The following is a 15,610-nucleotide window of genomic DNA, read 5'->3' on the forward strand; positions in this document are numbered from 1 at the left end:
CACAGCAAATCCACCCTCACTCAGGATGAAGAGGGAACGGGTTTAGCTTGGCAGGAGGGCCACAAACATTCTAACTCAGGGCCTCCCTCTCCTAGAATTGTCAGACTGGGCCTTGGGCTTTCCTGGCAGTAAGTTCACTAAATAGAAATAAGGACCCAGGGTTTCCCTGGTGGCTCACTGGCAAAGAATTTGCCTGCCAATGCAGAAGACACGGGTTCAATCCTTTATCTGGGAAGATCCCACATGCAGCGGAGCAGCTGTGCCCATGTGCCACAGGTACTGAGCCTGTGCTCTAGAGCCCAAGAGCTGCAACTCCTGAAGCCCATGTGCCCTAGTGCTCTGCAACAAGAAAAGCTACCCAATGAGAAGCCTGCACACCGCAACTAGAGAAAAGCCCTTGCAGCAGTGAAGACTCAGCACAGCCAAAAATAAATAAATAAATGAATAACATTATTTTTTGAAAAAAGAAATAAGGACCAGTTTAATCCCCCAGTGCTCCATTTCTGTGGTATAAAGAATTGCAGGAACCATGAAAACTCTGCCTGTTAGAGTTCTTAGCAGTGTTTTGTTTTTTTTTAATAATAATATTTCATGTAAACTATTTGGATGAAATTTTTCTCAAAATGGGGAGCTAATGTGCTCCCCATTTCTGACTTCAATAGAAGTTCCTGAGGCTCACAGAACTTTGGCATTAAAGGGACTCCAGGGTCAGCCCATTCAAACCTTTTCCATAGGTGATGAAAATAAGTTCCTGAGGAGGGAAATACATGCCCTCTCAGTCACACAGCTGGCTGAGGTGGCAGCAGTAGAATTAGGAGCCTAGTCCTTCCCTTGCACCAACTGATTTTCCAAATTTAAGCTGCTGCTGCTGCCCTGGCATGATGGCAACAGGTACACTGGTTGGTGGGCTGAGGGTCCCACTGGCAGTGACACAGACCATCTGCTCCTGTCCCAAGACATCAGGTGGAGTAAACTTCTGGGAAACAAGGTGGATACCGCAGCAGCTTTCTCAATTTTTCTTAGCAGACACAGATTAAAACTTCCAGGGAATTCTAGTGAAAGATAGACCCTAGGAGACTGGGGGTGGGGAGCTCCATAGACCCCAGAGGTTCTGGGCAGCCCCTGTGAAAACCACTGATCAAAGTAACTAGACCTGCACACACAGCCAGGAAAGCCTGGACTCATGGGGGCGGGTCTCATCTAGGAAATGCTTGCGTCCTCACAGCGCCACCATGAGGCTAAATAGAGTAACCAGTGTGAGCAGAATTTGCAACCGGAGAACTTAGGCAAAACACAAGGGCATCTTTTTTTTGTCTGTCCTTCCCCCGTCTGGCTGTCTGCCATCCCTTCCCACTGCTGTTGGGGGCCTGTCTGCCCCCTGCTAAGGTGCTGCTTTGAATCTGCCCTGGGTTAGGAAGCAGCAGCCCCTGCCTGACAACCCCCTCCCGCCCTATCCCCCAGGCTCTGGTGGGTGGTGGTGCAAGAGCTGAGAGAGCACTTGAGAGCATGAGGGCACAGAAAGGGCACTCGGATTGCATCTCGATCTGGAGCCCGGGCAACCTCACACCTCTCCAAGCCTCATTTTCTCGCCTGTGAAATGGGGGCAATCTTATACCAGCCCCTGGGGTGCCTGTGAGTGTTGATGGGATAATGCTTGTAAAGGTGCTCCCTGGGGCAGATTCTGACAGATGGTGATGCCCAGAGAGCATAACTTGGCTTGGGGCGGCAGCTGGCAAAAGTGGCTGAGGGTTAGATGGTGTTCTGGTGAGGGCATCACCCCATCTACTCTGCCAGGCTCCACACCTCACCCCCAACTCGGGAAGCTGTGCCAACCCCACCTCCTTGGCATTTCAGAGCTGTTTCTGCCCAGAGTGAGATACCACAGGCTTTCTGGGGGTCTTGGCTTTCTCCCCTGAGGGAATACCTGAACCGGTGTCCAGGGGGAGCAGACAGTGCCAAGGCCACACACAACAACAGCTTCATGAGGCCCCATGCAGAGAGGGTATTCAGCTCTACTCTGGAATGCACTTGGAGCTCTGGGCCCAGTCGGGGGTGAGCCCGCAGGCTATGGAGCATGACCCAGGCCTGGGTTGGGCTGAACAGTCTAATGAGAGGAACATGGCTATTGTTCTCGCTCTCAGTAGAAGAGGCCCGGGAAGACCTGTGTCCTGAGGAGTGGAGACTGCAGCCGACCACCCACGCTTCCATCAGAAACCTCCCAGGCTCCCTGCTGCCAGAGAACGAAGTTGGAACTCCTCCTCCAGCTACTGTCAAGGCTTCCTTCCGCAGGTGACTCCACCCCAGCTTTGTTTATGTTCCCCTTTTCCTCCTCATGGGCCCTGGGCTGCAGCCAAATGTTGTCTAACTGATGCCCAGCTAACAAACAGAATAGGAACAGTGACGCTTTCCTGCTCTGAGCTTACGCTGCTTCTGCTGGAAGGGCCACCCCTACCTTCCTACTCCAGCAAGGCCACCTCAGGAAGCCCTTGCCCATCCCACCTCCTGGCTGCCTCGGGTGGAGTGCGTTCCCTCTGTGAACTCCAAGCCAGGGGGCTCTCCCTGAGGGCCCTGTCCCCGCCTCTTCCCTTCAGTATGCCTACTCATCTCCCCTATTGTGGACAGTGGGCTGGTCTTTGATTCTCTGTGTTACAGAAAATTCCATCAGGTTCAACAAGTGACCGAATGAGCAGTTTCCCACCCAGCACAGTCCCACTCAGAGATGTGGATGTACATGGGGCAGCTTAGCAGCATCCCCTAGAGCTGGGAAAAGCGCTGAATGACACCCAGACTGGCCCCCGCTGAGGGCGGAGCCCCTCCACTGCCTCCCTAGCAATGAGACAGGTCTACACAAGACTAGCCTTCAAGAGATATGTCACCCTGTACATGGAGGGGCCCATCACTGTACACCGAGGAGAGGACTGAATTCTCCTTGAGACAGGCATGAAGTGGCTTGACCCTGAGTCATAGACAACAGGGAAGATTGGGTGGAAAAGGGGGCACCGAACTGGGAGTACTGAGGCTTGGATTCCATTTCACCAACTCATTTGGCTTAAGAAAACGATGGAGAGATTTCCTTGGCTGTCCAGTGATTAGAACTTGGTGCTCTCACTGCTGGGGCCCCGGGTTCAATCTCTGATCAGGGAACTAAGATCTCATAAACCACATGGTGCAGCCAAAAAAACAAAAACAAAACCGTGGGGAGGCCTCCTGGGATGTTCTTGAGTGTGTACTCGGTTGCTCAGTCATGTCTGACTCTTTGTGACCCCATGGAATGTAGCCCGTCAGGCTCCTCGGTCCATGGGGATTCTCCAGGCAAGAATACTGGAGTGGGTTGCCATGCCCCTTCTCCAAGGGATCTTCCCAACCCAGGGACTGAACCTGCATCTCCTCTGCCTCCTACATTGGCAGGCAGACTCTTTACCACTGAACCACCTGGGAAGCCTGTCCTTGAGACTCTGAGCTATTTATTGTCTGGCTTGGGTTTGGTGCCCCTCACCAGTAGCCCACTGGGTCAGGCTGCCTTCCTTTCATGGAGTTGTAATTCCCATGTCCTAGGTTTCCTGGAGGCTCATTGGCTACGTGAAAATGGAATCTTGGAAATAGCCCCCATTCCCAGTGACCACTTTTACTCTGTAGATTTGGAGTTCCACCAAGGGAAGACTTCCCACAATATGGACTGCCTCCTTCCAAAACCAGGGTTCCGTTGAGGACGAGTGAGAGCCCTGTCCCTGGGGTGAGGTAGAGGCTGGATGTCTCACCAGTGAAGGCTGTAACGGAGATCCTTCATGGCTGGGCTGAGAGTGGGAGGCCAGCTACACCAGGCCTTCCCTCCTGATGCTGAAATTCTAGGATTCCGGGGTCCTCAGGCCCCTGCTGACCTCCCTCTCTGGGAACTAAATCAATTAGACCCTCACTAGCCTTCACTGGGGCATTCCTGGCCTCAGATGGTAGACTTGGTCACTGTGCCCTGATGGCTACTCTGAGGATGCTGCTGCAGTGGTGGCACCAGCTCAGCAGTGGGGTGGAGGTAGACCCTGGAGAGAGACACCTGCGCCCCCATGGAAGAGGGGAGGCCCAGGCCCATGGCTGCCTCACACACTCCCCAGCACAGAAGGGAATTCATACCAAGACTCTGTCTCCCATCTGGGTCCTTGGTGGCTTGGCTCCTGCGTCAGTGGATCCCTTGGCTGGCAGCCTGGCCTGGGCTATCTGCAGCTGAAAAAGCAAGCCTGGCACTTAATATTTAATTCTGCTCAGTGGTTGTGGCACCTTGCGGGAAGTGCTCTGGTGCTGCCGTCGGATGTGCGGTCACCGATCTCAGTAGCCTGTCTCTTCAGCTCACTTGAAGGCCCATTAATGGAAGAACTGTCCTTTACAAGCTGCTTTGCGGTGGGAAAAGGTTTAATTGATTGTTTGCCCCATTCCCCAGTCACAGTGGAGCAGCCTTAGGATTCATGAACAGCTTAATAAATAATGATTCTGCAGCCATGGTCTGCATCTGACAACAGCCTGGGAGACAGAAAAGGAATTACGGACTTCACCTTACACTCAAGGAAACAAGGTCGGAGATGCTAAGAAACCTGCCTAACAGGCTTGTGGCCTGGTGGCCAAGACCGCTGCTATATACAGACAGTCAACTGACCCTTTAAGGGTTTCCCAGTTGTCCTTCACACCAAGACCACGCTTGTCTGACATGGTTGGGCACGACCCGCCCTCCCACCTCTTTCACCTCACCTTGATCCACGCTTGGCCACATTGGCCCTCTTTCAGGCCTTTATCCATATTTAGGTCCTTGCACCTGCTGGGTCCTCTGTCTGGAGGCCCCTGCCTCAACCCTCCGAGTCTGGGCCCTTCTCATCCTCCAGGGACCCACTGCCCGTGCTACCTCCTTGAAGGGCCCCCGATGCTGGTCTGACTCCAGGAGGAAAAGACTCAGGCCTATTTTGCTCTTCACAGTCTCCCCAGGGTCTGGAACAGAGCCTGAGATGGTTCTCAAAAAGAAATTTGTTATAGAATAAAGAAGCTCTAATGCAATGCCAAGTATAATGACTGAGGAGGGTTTTGGAGAACAACAGAACTGGATTTGAAGTCTGGCACCACCACATGCTGTGTGACTTGAGAAAGCCTCTTAACCTCTGCCAGCCTCGGCTCCTCCAGCCACATAAGGAGAAGCTATGCACGTAGGTTCATTCCAGCTCCTGAAGGACCATGAGCCGCTGGGGCTGTGCCCTCGCTCAGCTGGAGGCGTTTATGATTAGCTGTGAGAGGCAGGGGTGGCAGAGAGGGAAGGTGGACGAACAGGGGACGAACTGATGGAATGTTCCTGGTTCTAGCTTCAAGTTAGCCAGAATCCCTGATCATGTATCTAACAACATCTTTCTGGTGCTAAATACCTGCTAGGCTCTGTTCTAAGCATTTTACAACAGTAAGTCATTTAATCCTCAGAAAACCTTGAGGTGAGCACCATTATCACTGCCATGTGACAGGTGGAGGAAACTGAGGCACAGGGAGACTGTAACTGGCCCAAAGTCACAATGCAAGTCGGTGGTGGAGCTGACATTCACACCTGGGTGGTCAGGCTCCAGGCCTGCATCCTTTCCAGTGTGCTGTGTTACCTTTCCAGACCTGCTTCTTCCTTGCTTTCCAACAGTCCCCTCTCAGGATGGGACAGACTGAGGGACTCAGGGCAAACACTGACCCCAAGTCCTTGCAAAGGACCCAAAGCATGTAAGTGCGTTCCCTCTCTGGAGGAGTGGCGTGGGGTGTGAGGAGCCCCCGGGGCAGGGGCACCTGAGATTCCTCACCTCCTGCTCCAGCTCCTGGATGCGGTTGCTGAGCTGCCGCACTCTGGTCTTCGCGCCCTCGGACTCTGCCATCAGCACCCGGTTCTTTTTGGACAGCTCAACGATTTTGGTGGCAATCACATCCCCAGCCACACCAGCTGTCCCTAAAATGAAGGGAAACGGTGAGGTCCATTAAAAACACAGGCCCGCATGTTTGAATAAGCTTGCTGCTGCTGACCTGGGCCAGGCAGTGACTGGGGAAACAAGGAGTAGCTGCCCTCGGCCACCTCATGTCTGTTGAAGAGGGTGAGGACACGTGAGGAGAAAGAACCTGGGGAAGGAAACGAAACCTAGAAGTACAGATGGTCCAGTGGTGAGTTTTCTGGTTATGTTTCCCTCCCAGGACTCAAAAGCATTACAAATCCTGGAACTAGACATCAGAAAGAGGTCAAAGCGATCTGCCCTCTCTCGTCCAAAGGGCAGGCAGTGGGCTCAGAGCGAATGGGGGAAATCCTTTTCTTTTGCTTATTCTTTCCCAACTGTCTTCAGACAAGCCCCACTATTTTTTAAAAATAATTTTAATTTATTTTTGACTGTGCTGGGTCTTCATTATTGCAGCAAGCAGGGGCTGCTCTCTAGTTGCAATTCCCAGCTTCTCAATGCTGTGGCTTCTCTTGCTGCAGAGCATGGGCTCGAGGATGCACGGGCTTCAGTAGGTGCAACACCCGTGCTCAGTAGTTGTGGCTCTTGGCCTCTAGAGCACAGGCTCAATAGTTGTGGTGCATGGGCTTAATTGCTCTGAGGCATGTGGGATCTTCCCGGATCAGGGATTGAACTGGCGTCTCCTGCATTGGCAGGTGGAATCTTTATCACTGAGCCATCAGGGAAGCCCAAGCCCCACGCTTGAAGCTGCCAACCCCATGATAGTAGGGGCAGCACTAAATGGGCAAGCACAGAAATGGTAAAATATCTGGGTAAATAGAATATTTTATATCATTAAGTTCTTTAAAATATGTATTAATATAATTCAGTTCAGTTCAATCGTTCAGTCATGTCCGACTCTTTGCAACCCCATGGACGGCAGCACGCCAGGCCTCCCTGTCTATCACCAACTCCTGGAGTTTACTCAAACTCAGGTCCATTGAGTCGGTGATGCCATCCAGCCATCTCATCCTCTCATCCTCTGTCGTCCCCTTCTCCTCCTGCCCTCAATCTTTGCCAGCATCAGGGTCTTTTCCAATGAGTCAGTTCTTCGCATCAGGTGGCCAAAGTATTGGAGTTTCAACTTCAATATCAGTCCTTCCAATGAACATTCAGGACTGATTTCCTTCAGGATGGACTGTTGGATCTTCTTGCAGTCCAAGGGACTCTCAAGAGTCTTCTCCAACACCACAGTGCAAAAGCATCAATTCTTTGGTGCTCAGCTTTCTTTATAGTCCAACTCTCACATCCATACATGACGACTGGAAAAACCATAGCTTTGACTAGACGGATCTTTGTTGGAAAAGTAATGTCTCTGCTTTTTAATATGCTGTCTAGGTTGGGCATAGCTTTTCTTCCAAGGAGCAAGCGTCTTTTAATTTCATTGCTGCAGTCACCATCTGCAGTGAAAAATAAAGTCTGTCACTGTTTCTACTGTTTCCCCATCTATTTGCCATGAAGATGGGACCAGATGTCATGATCTTAGTTTTCTGAATGTTGAGTTTTAAGTCAACTTTTTCACTCTCCTCTTTCACTTTCATCAAGAGGCTCTTTAGTTTTTCTTCACTTTCTGCCATAAGGGTGGTGTCATATGCATATCTGAGGTTATTGATATTTCTTCTGGCAGTCTTGATTCCAGCTTGTGCTTCCTCCAGCCCAGCGTTTCTCATGATGTACTCTGCATGTAAGTTAAATAAGCAGGGTGACAATATACAGCCTTGACATACTCCTTTTCCTATTTGGAACCAGTCTGTTGTTCCATGTCCAGTTCTAACTGTTGCTTCCTGACCTGCATATAGGTTTCTCAAGAGGCAGGTCAGGTGGTCTGGTATTCCCATCTCTTAAAGAATTTTCCACAGTTTGTTGTGATCCACACAGTCAAAGGCTTTGGCATAGTCAATAAGGCAGAAGTAGATGTTTTTCTGGAACACTCTTGCTTTTTTGATGATCCGACAGATGTTGGCAATTTGATCTCTGCTTCCTCTGCCTTTTCTAAATCCAACATTTGGAAGTTCACGGTTCATGTATAATGGTTGAAAGCAAATACAATAGCATTCTCTGATGAGATTTTCAACATATACAGATACAATACTTAAGAGTTGTACTGTAAGGGGGAGGGGAAAGGGATCCATATGGTGGTAAAGTTTCTTCATCCCACTTGAGTGGTAAAATAATATTTCTAAGTAGGCCATGAAAAGTTATATGTGTTGTAAGCACTAGTGCAATCATTAAAGAATTGTACAAAGCGATGGAAAAACTAAAGCAAACACGAAAAATCCAGCCAAAGGAAAACCAGTTTATCAGCTGTCAGCAGCCTGGTTTAGAGACATGAACTGAGCCTGTCAGACTTTCCTCTTCAAAACATGAAGGCATCTCCTCTTCCCCTGGAGCCTCTCAGCCTTGAGAGACAGTGTTGCAAAAGCTGCCCCTTTGCATCTGAAACCCAAGCCAGGTTAGGTGTTACCTTCTCTTCAGTATAGCTTTATTTTTAGACAGAAAAGGCCAAAGAATGGAGGGAGGCATAAGAGTTTTTAAGATACCAAATTTCCCTTGCTTTTTAATTCAGCACTGGTCCTCTGGGTACACCTACTCTCAAGGGCATTTACTAGCAAAGGCAGAGGGGGACACTCCAGCAGATGCCAGGTGAGACGTATTGCCCTCTGTGATTGGTGACACCGACTTTGTACTTTTTTAGTCAGCCACCTGGGAATTGCTCAATGCATGGAGCAGAGGACAGCCAGGGCCAAGGTCTCTACCAGGTCTGTAAGAATAAGGTCTAGCTTAGAACCACAGAGTCAGTGGTCAATGTCCAGTCCACACCCACAGGGCTAACATACCCAGGGTCCCTAACAGGCCCATGGGGTCAAGGTCTCAAGCAGCAGAGCCAAGGTCCAAGTCAGACCTGAAGAGACAAGGTCCACTCTAGATGCTGCTGGATTCCAGGAAATCCCCATGGGAACAGCCAAATTCCCTGTCTTGTCTACCCTTCTCGCCCAGTAACAGCAAGAGGTATAGAGTAAATGCTTACTTCTACTGGGGCTTTTTTCACGTCCATGTTTGAGTCAGAGTATCGAGATAGAATGGATGCCATCAGCCCACCGAACATGCAGCAGATGCCATGGAGAACTGTCATGAGTCCCAGCGGCTTCACCCACACTGCCTGGAATGCCTGTCCTCTGCCTCTGCTGCTCCCGGTTCCTGGCATGCTGGCCCACCCTGCCTGCTCCATTCCTCTCCCCATCCCTCATTTCTGAGACTTAACTGGACAAGCTTGATTACAGCTGACCCTTGCACTCTTTCTTCACACCTGCCCTCTGGAACTTGCTGTTTGTCCACCCTGTAGGCTCCATGGCAGCTGGGCCAGCCGACCTAGACTTCAGGGTAGGAACTGTCATAATAGCAGTGCAGTTACCTGTAAAGGCAAATCTGTCTTCTTCTATTTTCTTTTTGAGATGTTTGATTTCAAAGTCCCTCTCCTTCAGCAACTTATATAATCGCCCGTTCTCATCCACTGTTTCCCTGAGTTGATCCCGAAGCTGTTCGATCTCATCTTCAAGCACCCTGCAAGGGAAAAGCAGAATCACAGGGGGCTCAGGCCTCCGTGGCCCAGGTTTGTTGTCCCTGGCTGGGTACTGGGTGGTGACTAGAACTGGTCTGTATAAAACAGGAATGAAGAATTAAGGGGAATCTCAATGAGCAGATTTTTAGCATACTGTTCTCAAAACAATGATCAAGGACACATGCACATAAGTGAAAGGAGTAACAAGCTTTGAATGCTATGGTTTACTAGGGGTTCAACAGAGCTATGTAAAACCCTGCCCAGAGAATTCATACTCCATTCCAGCATCCATGGAACATGCATAAAAATGTATTGTAGTCTTCAAAAGCAATCTTAGCAAACTTCAAATAATGAGCATCATGCAGACCATTTTCTTAAATATTCATTATCTAAAATTAGAAATCAATACTAAAAAAGGGCAAAAATTCAGAAAAGAACTCCAAAGTTGTCATATGCTTAGAACTAAACATACACACACACACACACACACTGCTAGATTATTTATGGGTTAAGAAGAAATCATAATGTGTATTATGAAGCATTTAGAATGGATTGACTATAGAAGCAATATATCTGAAAACTTGTGAACAGCTAAAGTGATACTTACAAGAAATTTATAGTCTTAATTTTTAAAAGATTTTTTGATGTGGACCATTTTTAAAAGTCTTTATTGAATTTGTTACAATACTGCTTCTGTGCTTTTTATAATTTAAAATTATTTACTTTAAAATTTTTGGCTGCGCTGGGTCTTGGTTGCTGCGTGAAGGCTTTCTTCTAGTGGCGGTGCATGGGCTTAGTTGCCCCACAGTATGTGGAGTCTTCCTGGACCAGGGATTGAATCAGTGTCCCCTGCATTGAAAGGTGATTCTTAACCCACTGGACCACAGGGGAAGCCCTGCTTCTCTTTTTTGTTTTAGTTTTTTGGCCCCGAGGCATGTGTGTGATCTTAGCTTTCCAACAGGAATCTGCAGCTCCTGCACTGGAAGGCAAAGTCTCAACCAATGGACCACCAGGGAAGGCCCTCTAGTTTTACTTGCATATTGGATTATAGAAAAAGTAATAGAATTCCAGAAAAACATCTACTTCTGCTTCATTGACTATGCTAAAGCCTTTGACTGTGTAGATTACAACAAACTGTGGAAAAATTCTTAAAGAGGTTGGAATACCAGGCCACCTTACCTGCCTCCTGGGAAACTTGTATGCAGGTCAAGAAGCAATAGTTAGAACCGGATATGGAACAATGGACTGGTTCAAAATTGGGAAAGGAGTAGGTCAAGGCTTATTTAACTTCTGTTCTTATTTAACTTCTCTGCTTATATTCACCCTGCTTATTTAACTTCTATGCAGAGTACATCATGCGAAATGCTGGACTAGATGAAGCCCAACCTGGAATCAAGATTGCCGGGAGAAATATCTATAACCTCAGATACGCAGATGACACCACCCTTATGGCAGAAAGCAAAGAGGAACTAAAGAACCTCTTGATGACTGTGAAAGAGGAGAGTGAAACAGCTGGCTTAAAACTCAACATTAAAAAACCAAAGGTCATGGCATCCGGTCCCATCACTTCATGGCAAATAGATGGGAAAACTATGGGAACAGTGAGAGGCTTTATTCTGGGGGCTCCAAAATCACTGTGGACAGTGACTGCAGCCATGAAATTAAAAGACGCTTGCTCCCTAAAAGAAAAGCTATGACAAACCTTGACAGCATATTAAAAGCAGAGACATTACTTTCCCAACAAAGATCCATCTAGTCAAAGCAATGGTTTTTCCAGTAGTCATGTATGGATGTGAGAGTTGGACTGTGAAGAAAGCTGAGTGCCGAAGAATTGATGCTTTTGAACTATGGTGTTGGAGAAGCCTCTTGAAATCAAGTCCCTTGGACTGCAAGGAGATCAAAGTAGTCAATCCTAAAGGAAACCAACCCTGAATATTCATTGGAAGGACTGAGGCTAAAGCTGAAGCTCCAATACTTTGGCCACCTGATGTGAAGAACTGACTCATTAGAAAAGACCCTAATGCTGGGAAAGATTGAAGGCAGGAGAAGAGGACCACAAAGGACAAGATGGTTGGATGGCATCACTGACTAAATGGACATGAGTTTGAGCAAGATGGAGCATCTGGGAGATGGTGAAGGACAGGGAAACCTGGCGTATTGCAGTCCATGGGGTCACAAAGAGTTGGACATGACTGAGTGACTGGACAACAATTAGAAGACCAAAGAGGATTGTCTAAGCCTTAAGTTGAGGCCAGGGCTCTGGGTCTCAGGTTAATCCAATAGGAAATCAGAATAGGCGACTGGTATTGCATGTTCTACGTTGTCTTGCAACGCTTTTTTCAGAACTTTAAAACATGAGAAACATGTGATTGATGGGTCTGTGATTGTTTCTATCATTAGGCACGAAACCAGCTCCATAGAGGCAGTTGCTCAGGAAGTAAATAAGTTATAGAAATTATGCATGTGTGTCTGCTCAGTTGCTTAAGTTGTCCGACTCTTTGCAACCTATGGACTGTAGTCCACCAGGCCCCTCTGTCCATGGGATTCTCCAGGAAAGAAATCTGGAGTGGGTTGCCATGCCCACCTCCCGGGATCTTCCTGACCCAGGGATTGAACCTGCATCTCTTACGTCTCCTACATTGGCAAGCTGGTTCTTTACCATTAGCGCCAATTGGGAAGCTCAAAGGTAACAGTAATTATTGTTGTTTTGTTTAGTTGCTAAGTCATGTCCAACTTTCTTGTGACCCCATGGACTGTAGCACACCAGGCTCCTCTGTCCACAGAATTTCCCAGGCAAGATACTGGACTGGGTTGCCATTTCCTTCTCCAGAGGGTCTTCCTGCCCCAGGAATCAAACCTGGATCTCTTGCATTGCAGGCAGATTCTTTACCACTGAGCCACATGGGAAGCTCAACTAATTATTAGATAATGGATATTATTAATAATATTGTTGGATATCCACAAATTCCACTTTCTCCGACTTGGGTAAAGATCATTTGGAAATCGGTCTGGGGTTAACTTAGATCTAATATTTAGGAGCCCTATGAATTTTTCAATTATTGACATCTTAATTTTTTTCTAATTAGCTTTTTCAGTAGAACATTGTGAAAACTGAGAAACCATGAAAAGTAGAATTTGTAGATGGAGAAAATAGATTCTGGGTGAAACCAGAAGCAAAGAAATAGCTCAACAACTGCTGTGATTTTTTTTTTAGCAAACTGGCTAGCAAACTTTGGTATCAATTGAGACTTCTGCTTCTAATAGCCTATATAAATCACTGCATCTGTATGACAAATTTAGAGCAAAATGAGAAGATTTTGGACTCTTCAAACTTTTCACCAACTATATAAAAGCAATCCATCAAGTGCTTCTTTATGAGAGGTAGGTTTGTGTCCTTGTGTGTCAGGAAAGGGAAATTGGGGCAGAACAATCTCAGATGAGATTTGGAGCAGTGGTCATCTGTGAGTCATCAGAGCCAGCCAACTGGCTCCTCAAAAACCAGTTTTTTCTTTCATGAAAGACAAAATCCAAGTGAATAAACTACACCTTGATGAGTTTCAAAATTTTCCATTTGACTTCACATGGTTTTTGAATAAATTTCATGCCAAATTATGTCTATAGGCCCACAGACCCTCTATCAGATGCAAGAGTCTTCAATAACAATCTCTATGTTGAAACCTCTTGAGTCTCAGTTGATAAACACACATCTGGCCAACCGGACTGTCGAACTGTCTGCAGTCATTCTCCCCATCTTCCCTACCTCCCTGCAATGCCCCTGGGAGAGTCCAAGCTTGCATTTACCTCTGCTGAAAGCTGGTTTTCGAGTTCTGCTCCCCAGCTTGGAGGACGCTGAGGCCATCAGAGATCTCCAGGGGCTCTTTTTGGTCATCACCTCTGCTTTGGAGGCTCAGTTCTTTTTCCTTCCGTTTCTCCATCTGCTTCTGTAACCTTTTGTGCTGCATCTCTTGCATGGCTCTAAACTGGAGCCTCAAGGTGTCCTGTGAGCCTTCATCCTCTGCCATCTTGCCCTCGGAGTAGGAAAAGAAGCCTGAGCTGAAGCAAACTCTACGAAGTGCTTCTTCCTCAAGAGTGCTCGACTCGTAGTAAGCCCTGTACGACCCCTCAAGCCTGGAGTTTCTTGCTTAGCTTTGCAAGTGTCCATGTGGAAGCTTGGAAGACCCACCCTCACTTCAGATCCCCTGACAGCCACAGCTGAACTGTACTGAGCGTTACCGCCCCACCCCACCCCCGACACACCCTTCCATCCCTGACTGTGCCATCAGGATACTCTTCCCCATTACTCAGACTCAACAGTTGACTCCTTCCTATCCCTATAAGCAGTGGCTGTCAACTCTAGCTGAACATTAGAATCTCAGTGTTCTTAAGTGGAGAATCCCAGGGACGGCAGAGCCTGGTGGGCTGCCGTCAGTGGGGTTGCACAGAGTCGGACACAACTGAAGCAACTTAGCAGCAGCAGGAGCTCCTAAAATATAACAATGCTGTGGCACATTCCTGGACCAATTAAATATCAATTCCTAGGAATGGGGCTCAGATATCATTACTGCTTTTAAAAAAATATTTATTTATTTGTCTGTGCCAGGTCTTAGTTGCAGCATACAGGATCTTTAGTTGTGGCATATGGGATCTAGTTCCCCGATTAGGGATCGAACCCAAGCCCCCTGCATTGGGAGCGCGAAGTCCTAACCACTGGACCACCAGGGAAGTCCCTAATTACTGCTTTTATTGAATTATAATTTACATGAGTAAATAATATGAGTAAGTCGTGACTGTACAGCTCAATAAGTCTTTACACAGGTATACACCCCTGGCTCCGGCCAGGCCTCCTGGCGGCTACTTGCTCCCTTGACTCCAGCCGGAACCATTCTGTAGTTTTCCCTGCACTTACAGTGTTTGCTCCGCTGCTCCCCATCTCTAGCTGCAGAAGGTCCGTCACCTCTTCAGACGCTTTCCTGCGCTGTCCTGGCAACCGTCACCAGGGAAACCAGGCACGACGCCGCGTGACGTCATCATGCGTCTACGGCGGCCAAGAGGGCGCAGGGAGTTCGGAAAGGGACGGAGGTGCAGACTACCCGGGTTTAGTAGGTAAGTCAGCCAGCGCGGTCGGGTAATGGGAGGGGGCGTCTTGCGTCTTGAGACTTTAAAGTTGAGCTAGTGGTCCGCTTCTAGAACGTAGTTTAAAAGTTTTGTGGGCCAAACGTTCTACGCAGAGATGCGCATCCCGCAGTCCTGCTGGAAGAAATTAAAGTGAACGATCCCACCATGAAATTTAACGTAGCCTTTCAGAAAGTCTTTGGAAAATACAGAACAGTGTCGGGAAAAGGTTATTTTGTGCCAGTGAGTGTAAAAGGCAGGGCACGAAATAGTAACTGCTAAATAAATGTAGTTATGTTTTTAAGACTAGGAACAGAGGGACTTCCTGGGAGTCTAGTGGTTAGGGCTCTGCGCTTCCACTTCAGGGGGTGCGAGTTCGATCCCTGATCTGGGAATGAGATCCCGCATGGCGCTGCCAAAACAAAACAAAAACTGGGAACGGAACTTGACTGGGGAGGAATGCAGAGAAATATTAAAGTTTAAAATGGTTGTATTCGGGTGCTGGAATTGCAATGGTGTGTTTTTATTTTTGCACTTTAGAGGATAATATAGAGCACATGGTTTATTTCCACAGTGGAAAACATTTGTGTGTTTGTTTGTTTTCTTCTTTCAGATACTTCCGAATTTAAGTCACTACTAGATTCAGGTCTTCAGAAAGTCTTCAGATATTTCATGGTTGTTTTTTTCTTCTTTTTTTCCTCATAAGGCATTCACTCCACAGACATGCATGAAGGTGGGGCACCGGACCACATATTGCAGAACTCTAGTGCAGTATCACAGCCAGAATATTGATGCTGATCTTTGTACTTGTATGCATTTGTGTGTGTGTTTAGTTCTGTACCATTTTATCATGCTTAGGCTTGCATATCCACTATCATCTTCAAATAATGAACACTTAAATCACCACAAGGATTCCTCTTTGGGGCTTTTATTACTACATCCACTTTCCTCCCTC

The 15,610-nt window shown here is 47.7% G+C and overlaps 1 protein-coding gene across 2 annotated transcripts in view; it reads right to left on the reverse strand.

Annotated features, from left to right (window-relative positions):
- Positions 1 to 14,519, reverse strand: part of CCDC13 (coiled-coil domain containing 13) — a 32,529-nt gene extending 18,010 nt beyond the window's left edge. The window contains exons 1-5 of one of the 2 annotated variants that reach the window (XM_070359023.1): positions 14,450 to 14,519; positions 13,345 to 13,571; positions 9,397 to 9,545; positions 5,805 to 5,947; positions 4,126 to 4,215 (exon numbers count right to left, since the gene is read on the reverse strand). In XM_070359023.1, coding sequence (XP_070215124.1) covers positions 4,126 to 4,215; positions 5,805 to 5,947; positions 9,397 to 9,545; positions 13,345 to 13,571; positions 14,450 to 14,473 — 633 coding nt within the window. In that variant the 5' untranslated portion in view covers positions 14,474 to 14,519. The remainder of the gene's footprint in view (positions 1 to 4,125; positions 4,216 to 5,804; positions 5,948 to 9,396; positions 9,546 to 13,344; positions 13,572 to 14,449) is intronic. The other variant, XM_070359024.1, reaches the window with a different exon arrangement.
- Positions 14,520 to 15,610: the final 1,091 nt, after the last annotated feature.

This window comes from Bos mutus, chromosome 22, assembly GCF_027580195.1.
Source record: "Bos mutus isolate GX-2022 chromosome 22, NWIPB_WYAK_1.1, whole genome shotgun sequence".
Lineage (NCBI taxonomy): Eukaryota > Metazoa > Chordata > Mammalia > Artiodactyla > Bovidae > Bos > Bos mutus.